The sequence below is a fragment of the Sapajus apella genome, unplaced genomic scaffold, assembly GCF_009761245.1.
Source record: "Sapajus apella isolate SASKATOON/1434 unplaced genomic scaffold, GSC_monkey_1.0 scaffold28, whole genome shotgun sequence".
Taxonomy (NCBI): domain Eukaryota; kingdom Metazoa; phylum Chordata; class Mammalia; order Primates; family Cebidae; genus Sapajus; species Sapajus apella.
The window spans coordinates 20,379,600-20,395,666 of NW_022436968.1; the positions used below are offsets into that span (position 1 = coordinate 20,379,600).

General features: G+C 50.3%; 1 protein-coding gene across 2 annotated transcripts; it reads right to left on the bottom strand.

Moving 5' to 3' along the window:
• Positions 1–1,608: 1,608 nt before the first annotated feature.
• On the bottom strand, positions 1,609–15,457 carry SP9 (Sp9 transcription factor). 2 transcript variants are annotated; one of them, XM_032292919.1, is made up of 3 exons: positions 12,795–15,457; positions 11,409–12,444; positions 1,609–4,233 (listed from the first exon to the last, which is right to left on the bottom strand). In XM_032292919.1, the coding sequence occupies exon 3, from the start codon at positions 4,198–4,200 to the stop codon at positions 2,809–2,811; it is 1,392 nt and encodes a 463-aa protein (XP_032148810.1). In that variant the 5' UTR covers positions 4,201–4,233; positions 11,409–12,444; positions 12,795–15,457; the 3' UTR covers positions 1,609–2,808. The 2 variants fall into 2 exon arrangements, with proteins under 2 accessions (XP_032148810.1, XP_032148809.1); XM_032292918.1 differs by lacking the exons at positions 11,409–12,444; positions 12,795–15,457 and adding an exon at positions 5,205–5,372.
• Positions 15,458–16,067: the final 610 nt, after the last annotated feature.

Genomic DNA, 16,067 nt, shown 5'->3' on the forward strand with positions numbered 1-16,067 from the left:
AGCCCGCGGCCCCCAAACGCGCCAGGCACCCTCTGGGCTCCAGCGCCCCGGCCCGAAGCCCCTCCAGAAAACGCGCCGCTGCCAGCCGGTTCTCCAGAAGACCATCCCCCAACCAGAGGCGCGTGGGGAGTGGGGGGCTCCTGGTTATGAACAGCATGAGCCAGTAGAGAAAATGGCTAAAGTGAAAAACTCGAGGAAGACAAGCGGGGCAGCCTGGCTGCACCGTGCGCAAGGAGGAGGAAGAGACCCTCGAATGTCATGCTGCAAACTCCCTGCTGGGGACCTTCGTTCTGTTTTATCGCTACTTTGCGACTTGGTGTTTCAGAACAGCTTCCGAGAAAACACTTTGCTGATTGTTAATAACAAGAATTTATTTTTTCTTTCCTAAAAATCAAAACTTTCGTTCAAATTCCCAAGGCGGACAGTCATTAAAAATGGAAAAAAAATAATGTTGGTGCTGACTTCGCTCGTATTTCCTCTTGTGTGGGAAGTCTTTTAGAAATATTTTTATTCTGTAAATATGTACTTTATTTTCTAAATTAACATTTTTTTTGAATTGCGAAATTATCTCATTTACCAATTTTCTTTTTGTCTCTCCCTCTTTTAAACTGGGGCTGTTAAGTTGGTGGTCAGAAGACAAAGAGAGTGAAAATAATTTTCATTTCAATAATTGCCTTCTGGTCAATTTAACTGTGCCTTATTTTGAAAGAGACTGTCTAAATGAGATTCCTGTCCCAAATGTGTTCCCAGGCCTGATCCCAGCCTTTAATTATTCCTGAGTTTTTTTCTTCAGAATAAGACGCCGCACTGAGTAATCACAAAGAAGTCAGAGAGCATCCTTGAACCTTTTCAGAAGCAGCGCCACTGATATTCAAATAACCTGCGAGGGCCATTTGACGGCGCGGGGACCTAGGCATTTCCAATTCACTATTTGCATAGATCAGCCGTCTTTGAAAAGGAAAGGAGCAGTTGTCTTCCATAACATTAAAAAGCCTAGTTATCAAATCAAGTGCTTAGTTTGGGGGCTTTTAAAACGTTTACATTTTATCTCAGGTTGCCCTTTACCGTTTGACATGCAAATTTGGTGCAGTTAATTTAGACAATTAAAAAGATCTTCAAGGGAGCTTTGTCACAGAGAATATTTGGAGTTTTCCCCGCGGACCAGCTGAGATAAAGTTGGCCAGAACAAATGATGTCTAGGAGATTAATTAGATATTTGATAAGACATGAATCCCTAATAAGGGAATACAAGGCACAGGGGGCTGCTGTGTGCTCTAAGTCAAAATTAATAACATTTAACAAGATTTTCATTTAGGCATGAAATGTCTTTTCCGGGGTATTGACTCTAGCGATTTATTCCCTTGAGTTGCTTCCCAACATACAGGGCCTTGGGAACTAAAAGACTTCTTCTTAAAAAGCGTTTTCCTTTCACAGATTGTTTTTAAATCACTTTTTAAAAACAAGCAAAACCACCAGTTTTCTCTGACCCCTCCCAGAGATTTAGGCACCTCCCCAGTTAAAGCTGCCAAGGACCTTTGCATTTAGGCGATCCAGAATTTTAAAATGTCACCTTTTGAGAGCCTTCACATCAAGTAATAGAACTACACGTCCTTATAACCCAATTTAATTTACACTGTTGATATACAAATAAATAATTTTGACTTCTCAAAAACGTATATGAAGTATGGCTTTTGCAACCACATAAACTTTACATTACCTACAACTAACATTAAGGAAATTTTTTCCCAACCAAAAAACAAAAACAAAAACCAAAAAAAATCGACCCACGAAAAGGTTATTGAGGGGGAAACAGGATTTTAAAAAAAGGAACTGTATTGTGCAGAGTCCTTTAATAATACCAAAATGAAAATATGATGTCAAGATTTTCTTCATACAGATAAACGCATTTAATTTCTTTAGATGACCTTAACTTACGTATTTGTGAGTGAAATGATAACTCAACATTTTAAATATCTTTTACATATATACTGACTTTCACAAAGTGCATCAGAAAATTAAAAAAAAAACTCCCTGAATTTCAGGGATTCACCAAAAAAAAAAAAAAAACTATTCGAATGAACATTTACAAGAAAATAAAAGAGAACACAATCTTTGAACCCTATTTATACAGATGTTATGAAATACAGAGAAACTGTCGCTAGACTTCCAGTTTAATTTCTCACCTTAAGCCTTTTGATGCTTCCTTTTTTAGGAAAAAAAAAGTCTCGTAAGTAGATATCAAGCAGAACTTGGAGCATTTTATATATAATATAATCCACACAAAGGGTTTTTTTTTTTTTTATCGGTCCCGTTTGTTTTCAAATGTTCTGACAGTCCTTTGCTGGGTGGTGGCTTGTTTTTGAGAAAAGGAAAGAGAAGGGTGTTGGAGAGACATGGATAGTGGGGAAAGAGGGAGCCTTTCTGTGTATTGCTGCTGTTCGCTCGAGAAGTTTGGGCGAGTGGTGTGTGTGCGCGCGCGAGTGTGCGTGCTTGTGGTTGAGGGTCTCCGGTGTATGTATATGTCTGGGTGTACAGTTTTTAAAGTGTTTGTGTCGGAGGATGGTTCGCTTTTGTTTCCGGACCACGCGTTCGATTCTCATCTGGGCGCGAAGGCGGAGGAGAGCTCCTGGTACGGCGGGCGAACCGCAGCCCCAGAGCCCCGCGCAGCTCCACCTCGCGCCCACCCCGGGCCCCGGGGGCATCACTGGAGCCCCATGCCCTCCCGTCCCCCGCTCGCTCGCCCTCCGAACCTCTCGTTCGTTCTCGGTGTCTCTACTCGCTCGCGTGCTCACGCCTCTCGCCCGGCCTCTAAGAGTCGTTGGGGCCAGACGCTGCTTCCTTGCCTCCCGCGGAGGCCGCCGCCGCCGCCGCCGCCGCTGCCGCTGCCGCCGCTCGGGCTGCACTGACGCCGGAGTCATGCAGGATGAGGTCGGGGGATTCGGAACGGGGCGTCTCCAGGTTGCTGGCGTCCGTGTCACTGTCGCTGCCCTTTTTGCCCCCGCCGCCCCCGTTGTGCGTCTTAATGTGTTTGCTCAGGTGGTCGCTGCGCATGAAGCGCTTGTTGCACACCGGACAAGCGAAGCGCTTCTCGCCCGTGTGAGTCCGCAGGTGCCGCTGTAGCTCGTCCGAGCGCGTGAAGCGCTTGCCGCAGAAGAGCCAGTTGCACACGAAGGGCCGCTCGCCCGTGTGCCAGCGCAGGTGCGCCTTCAGGTGCGACGTCTTCCCGTACACCTTGCCGCAGCCCGGGATATGGCAGCTGTGCAGCCCCTTGCGCCGCAGGCTCGCCCCGGCCGGGCCCAGCCGCTCTGCCTCCTGGCAGTTGGGGCAGTCGCAGGTGGCGCGGCCTGAGTAGCGGCGGGCAGAGCGTGCGGAGCTCCCCCCGGCGGCGGCGGCCGCGGCGCCCGAGATCATGGCGCTGGCAGCGGCGGCTGCCACGGCGGCGCTGGAGTCCGAATAGGAGGGCAGCACCGGCTTGAAGCCGTCCTGGGCCAGCAGGTGCTGGCTGGTGGAGAGCAGGTGCGAGGCGGCGGCGGCGGAGGAGCCGAGGCCGGTGGAGCTGAAGGCCGAGTGCGTGAGCGAGCTGAAGTCGGGGTTGTAGGTGCCCAGCTGCGAATGCAGCGAGGCCTGGGGGGCGCCCGAGTGCAGCGAGCTCTGGAGCCCCCCAGCGGGGTTCTGCACTTCCAGCCACGAGCCTGGGCTGCCGTGCACGTCCCACCACGACGACGCCGCGCCGTTGGTCACCTCGCCGGCCGCCAGCGTCGAGTGGAAGCCCGACTTGTACCACGACTCGTACGGGTGCGCCATGCCCACGCGAGGGTACAGGCCGTCGGCCGCCGTCGTGTGCACCTTGGAGATGAAGGCCGACTGGCCACCCGCCTCCTGCGGGGACACCCCGGCCGCCGCAGCCGCGGCCGCCGCCGAGTTAGAGAAGAGGCCGCCGTAGTCGCTGCTGAAGGCGGACGACGTGGGCGACGTGGAGGCCAGGCAGAAGGCGCTGTTGGCTGCGCCCGAACCGCCCGCCAGGCCGCCGGAGCCACGGCCCCCGGTGGCCACGGCGAAACCCGAGAGGCTGGAGCCGAGGTTGCAGCTGGACGAGGAGCGCTTCCAGGGGTGAAAGCCGCCTTTGGCGAAGGCGCTCGACTCCGGCAGCGTTGTCAGCGGGCTCGTGTTGCCGATCTTGTTGCAGGTCGCCGCCAGCATGGCCAACGGGGTCGTTCCAAAGCGCGGCTCTTCCTAGAGTGGGTGGGATGGGGGAGGGAGCAAGGAGGAGGAGGGCAGGAGGAAGTGGGGAAGAAACAAAGTGCACCCGTGAGCAACCTAGTCCCCTGCGGCGGCTCCCGGGGGAGCCGTGGCTCCCCGGCTCGCGCCTCCTCCCCACTCGCTCGCAGAGAAGTCGCCGTGGCCCGCGCGGGGCAGGGGCGATCACAGGGACGAAGGTCCGGGCGCCGGAAAGTTGCTCTTCGCTGAGCCTATAAATCAAAGATGCCTCCGGTTCCCCGCCTCAGTCGCTGCAACCCTGCCTACAGCCGGACTTTGGTTGTCGCCGTAAACCGGCTCCTCTCCCAGAAGACCCCAAGTCGCCCTTCGGGGTGAAGCACGAAGGTAAACAGAGAAAACAAACACCAGGTGAGGGCGGAGGCGGCCGAAAGAGCTGCCAGGGACGGGCGAAACTTGCAGCACTCCAGGGTGGCTACGACTTGACTTGTTTAATAGAAAACGTTTGCTTTTAAAGTTTACGCACACACACAAACACAGCGATTATGAAAACAACAATCCGAGGATAAGCGGCCAGCAACGTATTTCAAAGTCATGGGTGAATTGGGGAGCCGCGGAAATGTAAATGTTTATTAGCCTGACTAGATGGACTGCAAAACGATTAAGACTGTTTTCTGGAAACACCTCTGTCGCGTAATAAGCAAGGCCGGGGGTGGGGTATAAATCACCAGGGGAAGAAAAGAACCCTCTAGCTTTTCTTTGAAACAAAATAAAAAAGGACTTGCTTAAGAAGGCCTTTTCTTGCAAAGGCATCTGCTGGGTTCCAAAAACTTGGGAAAAAATCAGTCCCAGAATTGTGGAAAGTGCTAATAGAAGCTGAAGCTGCAGTCCAGCAGCAACAGTTTCTCGGGAGCCGCAGACCCCAGAAGCCATAACGAAAAATTACTCCGGTTAAAACAAGCAAATGCGTTGCCGCGCTTGCGACTTACCCCGAGTATAGACGTGGCCATAGCAGGTCTCTGGCTGCGCAGCGAGGCTGGGAGCGGGGCTGAGCCTGGCGGCTGCTCGGAAAAATTGGTTGGGTCCCGCGCGGCTCCCGCGTCCCCGCGCTCGCGCCGAGCGGACTCCGGGCTCCCGCCGGCTAAACTCAGCCTAAGTGCGAGGAGCACCCGCTTTGAAGTGCCGCTGGCTGTGCCTCTCGCCCAATGAGGGCGCAGGCAGAGCAGACGGGAGCTGCCCCGCAGCCAATCAGACGCGCCGAGGGGCCCGAGCCCGGGCTCCCGGCGCGTGCCAGTCAAGTCCGCAAGCTAGGACTGCGGGTGGGGGTGGGCAGGGGGGCATGCTGGGGGGGGGGGGGGGGGCTGGGGACTGAAGAAATTACAGTGCAATTAAAAATTTACACACACGCACCAAGACAGGTTTAAGTACCAATGAAACCCAACCACAGGCACCCCCCCCAACACACACACACAAGCCACCCCGAGATTTTGCAAGTTAGAGTTGACAGTCCTACTCGACTCCCCACTTGTAGGAAAGGAGGCAGGAGGGGAGGAGACATCGAGGCAGAGGCCGCACCAGCAAGGCTCAAGTGGTAACAGAAATGTCAGCGCTCACTTTGTGTGTCCAGGCTCTTGCCTACAGAGCACAACTTCAGCTTTTATCTATCAATCTTGCTTGTGATTTTTATTTTCGTGTGTCTTCTACCCAATTCTTTATTCTACTGGATTCAGTGTTACTCTCACAGTTACACTGGGGAGGGGCGCGAAGAGAGAGCTCCTCCGAGAGAAGCGAAATAGGCCTCTATATACAGGTTTACACCCACAGATTTGTTGGGAAGTCCTGGAGCTTGCTGCATCCCGCCATTTCCCCCCAGCGGTGTAAGTGTCTTCCTAATTGTCGCTCTGGCCTCTGACCCGGGGGGTAATACAAGTGCCACTCACTCTAGAGGCTTCTGGTGGTAATTGAGGGCACCCTTTGTACGGTTTCGCCAGCGTGCTTAGATACCAGGTTAACCCAGTTGTCAAATATGACTAAACAGTGGGATGTGCTGATTATCTGCCGGGTTTTGCTGGGGGCTGGTGTGGGGGTGGGAGGCATCAGCCCATACAACACGCTGCACGAAGCCGCTTATTTTCACATTGTAACAACTTTGGAAACAGAGACCGGCGCGAGCGGCGTCCGCCCCCACCTCCACCTCCGCTGAAGCTGCAGCTTGCTCGGCTGTTTGTTTAACCCGGTGAAGATTTGCATGTCGCGTTTCATCCTAGAGTGGAGTTTTCTTGTCCCAGCTCCAATCCACTCCCACTCCAGACCGCCAGGGCCTAGAAGCTCGTCTGCAGGGCAAGTGCGCCGCGTTAAGAGGTGGGCTCCCCCTTAGTGTCCTGCTTTCACGGACGTGCCTGAGAAACCTTTCCAGGACTGTCACCCGGGAGGGTGGAGGACCAGGCCACACATGGACGCCTCCACATTTTGCAGGCTGGAAGCATCCTGAAGTCCTCCTTGGACCTTGTCAGTGTGAAAAGAGGTGTCCTCAAACAGAGCAAGGTGAAGCTTCGAGTCCCCCAGCAACCGCTGAACTGCTTGTTTTTCTCTTTCTTGGCCCCGCTTTCTCTTTCTTCTCCAGGGTAGCCAGAAGCTGTTTTTGAACCAGAAATACCAGCGCGCCCTCGGACAGACCTGGGCACTGGTTTTAATGTAGCACATTCCCCACTAAACCCACACCCTGCTTCTTAGGGAAAAAAAAAAAAAAAAAAAAAAAACAACTTCAACTATCAACCCCAAATGCTCGGGTGCAAACGACAAGTTGCCTTGGAGCGGGTGCAAGTGACAAGGACGTGGAACTGTGCCTCCGTGTTTTCTCTCGTCTTTTGCAAGATCTCTTGACCCAACCGTACGACCAGCGTGGCGTTGCTCTCGGCCCTGTGATGGAGCCTGGGTGCATCTTGGCGCGCTCCGTGGGTGGGGACTATGTGGGTCGCTTTCTTGGATTCCTGTTAAAATACTTTTGCTCGGAATGGTTTGTCTTTTTTTATTTTTTATTTCTCTTTTTTAAGGTGGCGAAAGCACAGAGGAAGAGAAGGGACAGAAGAGAACGAGAAGGCTCTTGCGGCTGTCAATGAAGTGCTGTGCCCTGGGAGACTGAGGTGGAAATAAGGGTGGGGAGGTGTGAAAAGTCTCTGGGGGACGCGGGGTGGAGGGTGGAGGAGAAATCGGGCCGCCTGGAAGAGCTGGAAAGCCCAGCAGGGGGACCCGGGAGCCGTTCCCAACAGGTGACTTCTGCCCTGGAAGAAGACACTGGCCCTCGGCTTCCCATAGAGTCTCCGCGTGGATTTACTAATAGAGGGATTGTTAAGTGGCAGCGAGGCGTTTCCGACTCACCCTGTGCAGCCTGGGGAGGAGAAGCGCCGAGGTTTCCCCTGTCCACCTCCTCCCCCACCCCCAACACACCCTCTCCTTAAGGAAACCTGACAAAGTAATAAATAAGACAATCCGAAAAGCCACTTAGCACTAGTGACATTTTCAAGCCAACCATTTAAAACAGTTCTTGCAAGCACCTCGGGCTCCCGGCGCCCTGCTCGCCTTCCTCTTCTCCTCCTCCCCTTGGCTTCTCTCCCCTCCCCCTCCCGCCGTTTCCCCGTAGTTCCAGCTGTCAGACTCTAGACGTGGGCACTCGCATATTCCTTTAGATAACACGCGTCTGCATCACAATAAAAGTTAGGGAAATCTTCCAAACGAATGCAGGCAAACACCCGGGCCACTTCAACTCTAAATTGGGGCCCCAAGGAAATCTTTCGGAGGAAGTCCAGATTTTTTTCATCTGACAGATTTTTTTTTTTTTTATCCTCTAAAAAATCTAGTTTTTAAACAAAGATCAATGTGTTATGCTAAAGTGTTGAGCTGACTGTTAAAACATTTGGGGAAATAATGACAATGTAACAAAGGCCTGGTTTGGAGTGAATCATCACCCTTTTAAAAGTTAAAGCAATTTTCAGGAGAATAGCTTTCAGCAAACGCTTTACATTATTCAAAACGGCCAAATAATGCTCTATTATAGCGCCTGAATGCTGCCAGTCAGCCCCTAAGTGCAATTTGTGCAAAGGCCCCGGTGCCTTATCTCCACTTCTTTATAAAGAGGTGAATATAAAACAATTTCTTCCAAACCCAGACAGAGAGCACGAAAATTGCTTCCCTTTCTGCAATCAGGGCAATTTAACTGGAGTGCAATTAGCACTATTAAATGTCGATTCTGCATAAACAAATCTGACTGAGCAGCGAAAGTGGGGTGAGAACCTCATATACACTGAAACTGATTTTTTAAAATTATGTATCCGGGTCCTTTACAATTGATCTGTGACGTTTTCATCTTGGAATATATTTACATCATAAATACACTATGGTTAAATCAACATAATTTTTTTGCAAAAAATTTCAATACGAATCCTAATAAGGAAGAATAGGGTAATTAAAGGGAAGAGTTCACTTCCTTTGAACAAATATTGTTTCTCCCATCTTGCCTCTCCCGAAAGCTTTGATCTGAGCAACTGCTCAAGTTGCTGTGTTTAGAAGGCAAAGCCAGGGAAACAATTCAGTCATTAGCTCTGATCGTAAGGATTGGACCTCCTAAGCCACATATAAATGCGTCTCCCTCATGTGCAGGAAGCAGAGTGGCAACTGGGAGGACCAGTTATTTTCTGAATAACTCGATATACTAGCTGGTTAAATATTAGGTGGCTACCCAGTCTCCCTGGCACTTTAACCTGGCAGAATTTAGCAGCAGATATTCGCCACTGGGATGGGGTGAGGTGGGGTAGGGGGAGGTGAGGTGGAGTTGGAGGACTCCAGAATACCACTGAAGGGGAGGCGTTGGGGGAGGAGGAACGGAAAATGTTCGCCTTGGCCAGACTGGCTACAGCCAGTCAAAGTCTGGACCACCAGGACCAGGAGGCCTGCGGGGTGGGGGGTGATGGGAGCCCAGCCTATAAAAATCTGACCTGTCCTCTCAACTGCCTTTATTTATTTCCTAAGCCACAGCGCTCCTTTTTAAATCATTTGTGCAATTAATTATGCTTTTCATTTGCATGATCTTCACTAGAGCAGTGATTATCAGGTCAGCACCGTGTGGCAGTTGGGGAGATACATTAATAACTTGAGTTAAAAAAAAAAAAAAAGAAAAAGCTGCCCTTGTGTACCCACGTTGCCTGCCATGAGCAAGGAAGAAGGAAGCCCAGGAAGGTCCATAGTGCCTGTTGAGTCGGGTGAATCCTTCCCACAGTTGGAGTCTTGTCAGTGGGTGAAAATGAAATACAGCCTTTGATTAGAAGGAAATCTTTTATAGTTAACAAATATTTATATTTTTTTAAAGCACCAGTTGTTGAGATCAAATGGATGGAGAAAATTAATTGAAAATTAAGAAACTCTCCCACAGTTTCTGTTGAGCTTTCATTTCGTATTTGCTTTATAATGTCCTAATTCCAGCCCAGCCCTTGCAAATGAAATAGCCAGGAAGAATCAATAGGCCAATGGGACTTTCATCTTTTTTTCTGTATCTCAGAGGCGTCACTGCCATTTAGCAGTGGTAGAAGATGCAAATCTTTCTTGCCTCTGTAGGGTCTGCTGAAGAAATTGAAAACCCCTAGTCTATTAAGAACAGTCCAAACGTTTGTTACATAACTAATTTTCTGCTGCTAGATGTATCTGGGCCATATATTTTAAGCTTGCCCCGATCTGTTTATCTGAGCCAAAAATGCATTAACAATTAAGGGAAAGGCTGGTGTGTCAAAGGAAGGAAGGTGACTGTAGACTGTGTGATGATTTTAATGACTGCAATTATTGGAAGATTATTCAACAAGCATCATAGATTTGTTTACTGCATCACTTGGAAACTATGGGGGGCCTATTCAGCTTGGGGTTTTACTTTCCTCCCTCCCTCACCAACTACCACAGAAGGGTCTTAGACCTAAGCAAATGCAGCATTCTGTAGTGCCTTTCTTTTTTTTAAGAGCATCTCTACCAAAATGATGCACATGTATTGTCTCAGCCAACTCTAATGGAACTTTGGAGATGTTAAAGCAATCTTTTCACATAGACTCTAATATCAAGAAAAGCCAGAGGCCAGAGGATTCTGATCATTAGTCAGCTTCTCCTAGCCAGGGTACCAGTTTCCTCAGTTTTAGCCTTTCATAGGCAGGTTTGAGGAGGCTTCCAACTCTTTCCTTCTCCCTCCAGGGCTTGGAAAAGGCATTTTTTAAAAAGATGTTAAACAGGAGAGTAGGCATACCTCCAGGACTCTCTTGGATAGTCTGGCTTTTCCTTCCTTGCTGTTAGCACACCCCTCCCCCATAGTTATTTCCTATCACAACTCCTGGTGTTGCTCTGTTAAAAATAAGTAAAAAAAAGTATGGCTAAAAGCATATCAGTTTGTAACTAAGGAAGTTTTTACTGTAAATACAAACACAGGGGATGCAAGTAAGGAAAGTTTCTTCTCTGATGTTAACAGAATGATCCTCAGTCCACAATAGTCTATAAATCGCCACATGGGCTTTGCTCATTCATCAGTGACTGATTTAGAAGGGAGATTGGGGAAAAAATGAACAGCAAATAGCCCCACTAACACCCCCTTTCTTCCCTCCCCTGTGGAACTGAGACTGGAGTAACCGCGCCATCTAGACTTTCTTCCTGGGATCTGTAATCGCCCAACCTCAAGCCTTAAGGTGGACTTGGCTGGAACCTTCCCTGTTCAAATGTGAGCCTGCAGGATTCTGCAAGTGGCAATTAAGAGCCTACTACAAGCCATTAGATTGATCAATGTACCTTAAACAATGTGAATGATTTGTATCACTGATTTATACCGGAAGAAAAAGAAAGCGGGGGACGATTTCATCTTTACATCCACAGGCTGTTCCGGAGAACAGGGCCCAGCCTCTGGTTCATCACAGCTTAGAACCACCCAAGCGATTTATCTAGAAAACTTTTCAAGCAAAGACAAGGTCCTCTCAGCTTGTCCGGTGGGTGGCGAGGTGCACGTTCTCTGCCCCTCTCTCTGCTTTCTAAGGAAGAGCTTAGAAAGACCAAGGCTCCGAGGGGCAGCCGAAGGTCACAGAGGCGCCACTCTCCTAGCCAAGGACACCACCCCGAGCGGGCCCAGCTGCCTCCTTCCCTAGAGTCTGTCCACAGAGAGGGGGAGGACGACTTACATATTTGTTTAACGGAGTGTTGGAGAGCTGCGTGGCCTCCTAATTACGTCAGGAACACAGAAGTTTCCAGCGAGACTTCAGGAGGAGCGGCGACCCGACTCCGGGCGCGAGATGACGCGGGGGGTAGGGAGGGAGGGGACTCCACAGAACAGAACTCCATGCTAGGGCTGGCGGTTCCAGCTAATCTATCTGGCGAAGACAAAATTACAACAGAGCTGGAGCGATCAAAGCTGCCCCCCGCCCCCACCCCCGCCCGCCCGCCTTCACAGCCCAAAGTCTGTTTGTAGTTGTCTTCTCGGCTGCAGACATTCGTCCATCTTCTCACAACAAGGAAATTCCTGCCAGTTTTTCCAGAGCCTACAAGGAGAGGACAGACGCACTTCACCCGTCCCAGAGGAGGAAGATTCCCTTTGTTTAACCACCTTCTTCCACAGTCGGCCTTCAGCTCTGAAATGGGGGAGGGGGACAGGGGATGGAAAGACTCTGGGCGTGGAGGGGCGGTTATAACAGAACCCCGGGTCCAACTCTGCCCTGCTGGTCCCTCCTTTTCCTCCTCCCTCTTCTCTTTCCAAGCTTCTTCCTCCCTCCCTCCCTCTCTTCCTGCCGCCCTCCTTCCGATCTTCTAGATCCTCTTCCCACCCAAGTCCTCTCCCGAGCTCGCAAGCCCAGAGCCTGGGCAGGCTGTGTTTATTTCCCGGCCTTCGTAGTTTGGCGGGAAAGGGCTTCGTCCCGGCTTGTTCGTGAGTGTCTGGGACAAATCCTTTTGTTTGCGTCTAAATGTGGAATGGGAAGCCTTCCAGGTTGATAATGGGGCGCAGAGAGAAGAGGGAAAGAGCAGAGAAGCAACCTGCGTGTGTCTTTTGTAGCCAGTATGCGATGGCAGCCAAGGGCTTGGAACCCCTTCCAAATGGATCATGATTTCACACACACACCCGGGTGTGCTCATCTGTCTTTTATTATCCATGTTCCACTCCTGGGTTCTTTTCTAAGTTAGTTCCTTTCAGTTCTCTCCTTCCTAGAACCTCTTTTCAGAACCCTACAGTTCAGTGAGAAGGGGAGAAAAAAAAGATAGGTTCTAAGACTCCTCTCGAGGACCAAGGCACCCCCGTGACATATCCGGAAACAGGCCAGCTCTGGGCCCACGCGTTCATGCTTTCTTGATTTCCGCCACCGTAGAGCGCAACCCTGACAGTGGGACTTCCCTGTTACACCCACGCCCTTCCAGAGTCCGGACCGATACCCTCCGCCCTGACCCGCTTCCTGGAACGTTGACTGGAGGGTATACGTAGGGGTAGAGGAAGCTCTGCGCACTTTAGACACGTGCGCCTCCCCCTCGCCCCGCTGCCACATGCAGAATGTACACTTATGACAAACAGACACACTTACCCAGGCACATGCCAGCGGCGTCCATCCTCCTTCCCAGGCAGGCATCATCAGCAAGCGAGACGGCCTTGAGGCAGGTGCCATCGCTGCAGGGAGGTTGGTTCCGAGCTCCAGATGTCTCCCTGGGAGTCGGGACATTCAGGTCCCCCAAAGCCAGATTCCAGCCTCCCGGGCCGGGTGGCTGAAGACCTTAACGAGGCTAGGCATCCCCCTCCGCCTCCCGCTGTGCTCCCGCGCCGCTTCCTGCTCTGCACGACCTCCGCCGCCGCAACTGCCGGAGCGCCCCTCTCCGAGAAGCCCTCTGCCCGCCGCACGCAGCCCATAGGCTCCGCTACATCTGGGATGCATTGCCCCTTAATTGTCAACCCTATTATTGTGATCAAGTGAACGTTACTAATCTCTACATTTATTATTTAGGTAAATAGAGGCTGCATTTAATCAATATGCAGGGCCCCAGCTCTCGCAGCGCCAAGTAACTTAAGTCAACGGTGAAGATTTCAGTGTGTGCGTAATTACAGAGCTCGCGGAATCTTCGCTCCAGCTCAATTCCACGTCTCTTCGCCGACCCGCGGGAGAGGGAGGAGGGAATGCGAGGAATCTCCACCCTCCAATGGGTCGAGGGCCGGCTCCTTCAGGGCAAGCAAATGACTTCGTGGCGTTGACACCGCGCGCCAGGCCCGCGCCCTCAACTGAGCGCGCTGCGAACGCGGGGGCCTGAGGCGGAGCTGGGAATTGCCCCCGACTGACTTCCGAGCGGCAGAATCTGACGCTCTGCACCCCCACTCTACCGCTTCTGGACCCCTCCCCTCCCAAATCTGCCTCAGGGAGGTGGGTGGTTCCCCATTTGGCATTCCCCGGCAGGCGGGAAAGCGGGGGCGGGGCCCTGGAGGTGGGTTGCCCCGAGTTCCCAACGCCCCGGCCCCAGCACGCAGGCTCCCTCTTCTCCACCCCAGCTGAGGGGAGCAACAGAGTTCCTTGCCCGCGGGGAGCTCCCTAGAATGCCACACTTGGGCGTGCAGAGCGCGGGTTATTTTGCGCTTCTTTTTAAATAGCTATAGTTCCCTAATTTAAGGGGACCTTCGCCAGGCAAGAACCTCAGGGATTCACAGCAGGGGGTGGGCGGGTCTGGGGAGGTGGTCGGTTCGCTCCGGCTAGTCAGTTCCTGAATGTAGCTTGGCACTGGGAGTGGTCACAGAGTGAGGGCCTCTCGGTCTCGGCGGGGAAAGGGTTAGCTGAGAATCTTCCGGGCGGCGGCAGAAAGAACCGGACCCCCCCACACAAACCCTGGAGTGGGGCCCAAGAAGCTGATCCTCAAGTTTGAGATGCCAACACTTCTCTTTCGGCAACTCCGTGGTCGCAAGTTTCTCTTTCTCCTGGTGCCTCTTTCTCCGCTCCATTCCTGCACAAGTCCGCCATAAACAATCAATAACTTCATTTGTAACCAGATACCCGCCTTGCATGGAATTGTCCGGCTTTACATAAGCAGGATTCCAAGGTCAACTCATCATTTGCAAGTTTAAAGTGCCATTGCAACCTCCCAACTAAATTACAGCTGAAGTTTGAAAAAAGGATCCACGGTATTTGATGGCAGCTGGCTGTTTTTAATTTTCGGAATTGAATAGTTTTCGTATAAGGTACCTCTCCCTGCTTTCTTCTTCCCTTAAGTTGAATAGCATTTGGAACAAGAGGGAAATGAAACACAAATGTCAGCGCAATCCCGAAAACCTTTGTGTTTCTATTACTACATTCAGAGCCTCCCCTCTGCCGGGCCCAAGCTACTCCCAAGCCTGTAACCCTCCTCATCAGCTAGGCAGACCTCTTTACCACTCCGCGCAAACCAGTGCGGCCTCTGCCTTTACAGGACAGATGAATATGGTGTCAGACTCTTTTAACTGGGAATGTCAACTTAAACTTTTCTGGGTGGCAGTTGTTTTTAAGCTAGGATAAGGAAAAGAAAGGCAAGAGAGCTGATAGCCAGAGTTCCTGGGTAAGCACCAGCCCTTTGGAGGTCTCAGGAGCTGGGTGTGAATTGAGACCCACTCCTAACAGTGCTGTGACCTTCGGCGGGCCTTGAAACTTGTGTTTCCTCCTCTCTAAAATGAAGCTAATAATTTCAACTTTGAAGGATTGTTATGAAGGTTAAATAAAACTATATAGGGAAATTCCTAACAATGTGCTCAATACTTATTAATAGTTGAGCTAAAAAAGTTCTTGCCTTCCATTTTCCACTGAAATAGCATTCCCAGCTAAAACTTACTGTGAAACTAAACACAAAGCCAACAGCCGCTATCAAACAGAATTTTAGTGTGTGTGTGGGAAGCACAGGGACTAGTACAGGAGCAAGGTTGGATGAGGATGCAGGCAATGACAGCTTGCAGCTGTCTGATTTGGAAGGAGTAAGGTTAGCTGCTCCAGTCAGCAACACATTTCATGGTCTGGCTTTCAGAGTTCTGCAGGAGAGGAAGAGGAGGCCTTGTCTCTAAAAGTAGTAATAGCTAGTATTTATTGATCATTTATTATATACAAGGCATTCTGCCAAGTGCTTTACACACAGCATCTCATTTAATCCACACAATAATCTTACCAGGTATTGCTGATACCTTTTAAAAACTTTTATTGTAGAAAGTATCTGCTGGGCACCGTGGCTCAAGCCTATAATCCCAGCACTTTGGGAGGCCAAGGCAGAGCATATCCCTTGAGCCCAGGATTCGAGACCAGCCTGGCAACATGGAAAAACCCTGTCTCTACAAAAAATACAAAAATTAGCTGAGCATGGTTGTGTGTGTCTATGGTCCCAGCTACTAAGGAGGCTGACATGGGAGGATCAATTGAGCCTGAGAGGTCAAAGCTGCAGTGAACCATGATTGCACCACTTCACTCCAGACTGGGTGACAGAGCAAGATCCTGTCTGAAAATTGAAAAAAAAAAAAAAAAAATCAAATACTTATTTAGAAGTAGAGGTAATATTTTAATGAGCCCCTCTATTTCCATCACCCAGTACCAACATTTGTCAGCTTACGGCCAAACCTGTTTCATCTCTATCCCATCCATTTCCCTCTTCCTTATTTTGAGGCAAATCTCAGATATTATATTATTTTATTTGTAAATATTACGGTATGTATCAAAATGTCAAAAAATAACACCAAAAATCCTCCAAAACAATGTTATTCTGTAATTATACCTAAACACATTTGAAATAATTCTTTAATATTATTAGATATCTAATCAACATTCAAGTCTCTCCAATTGTCTCATAAATGATTTTTAAAATTTTTT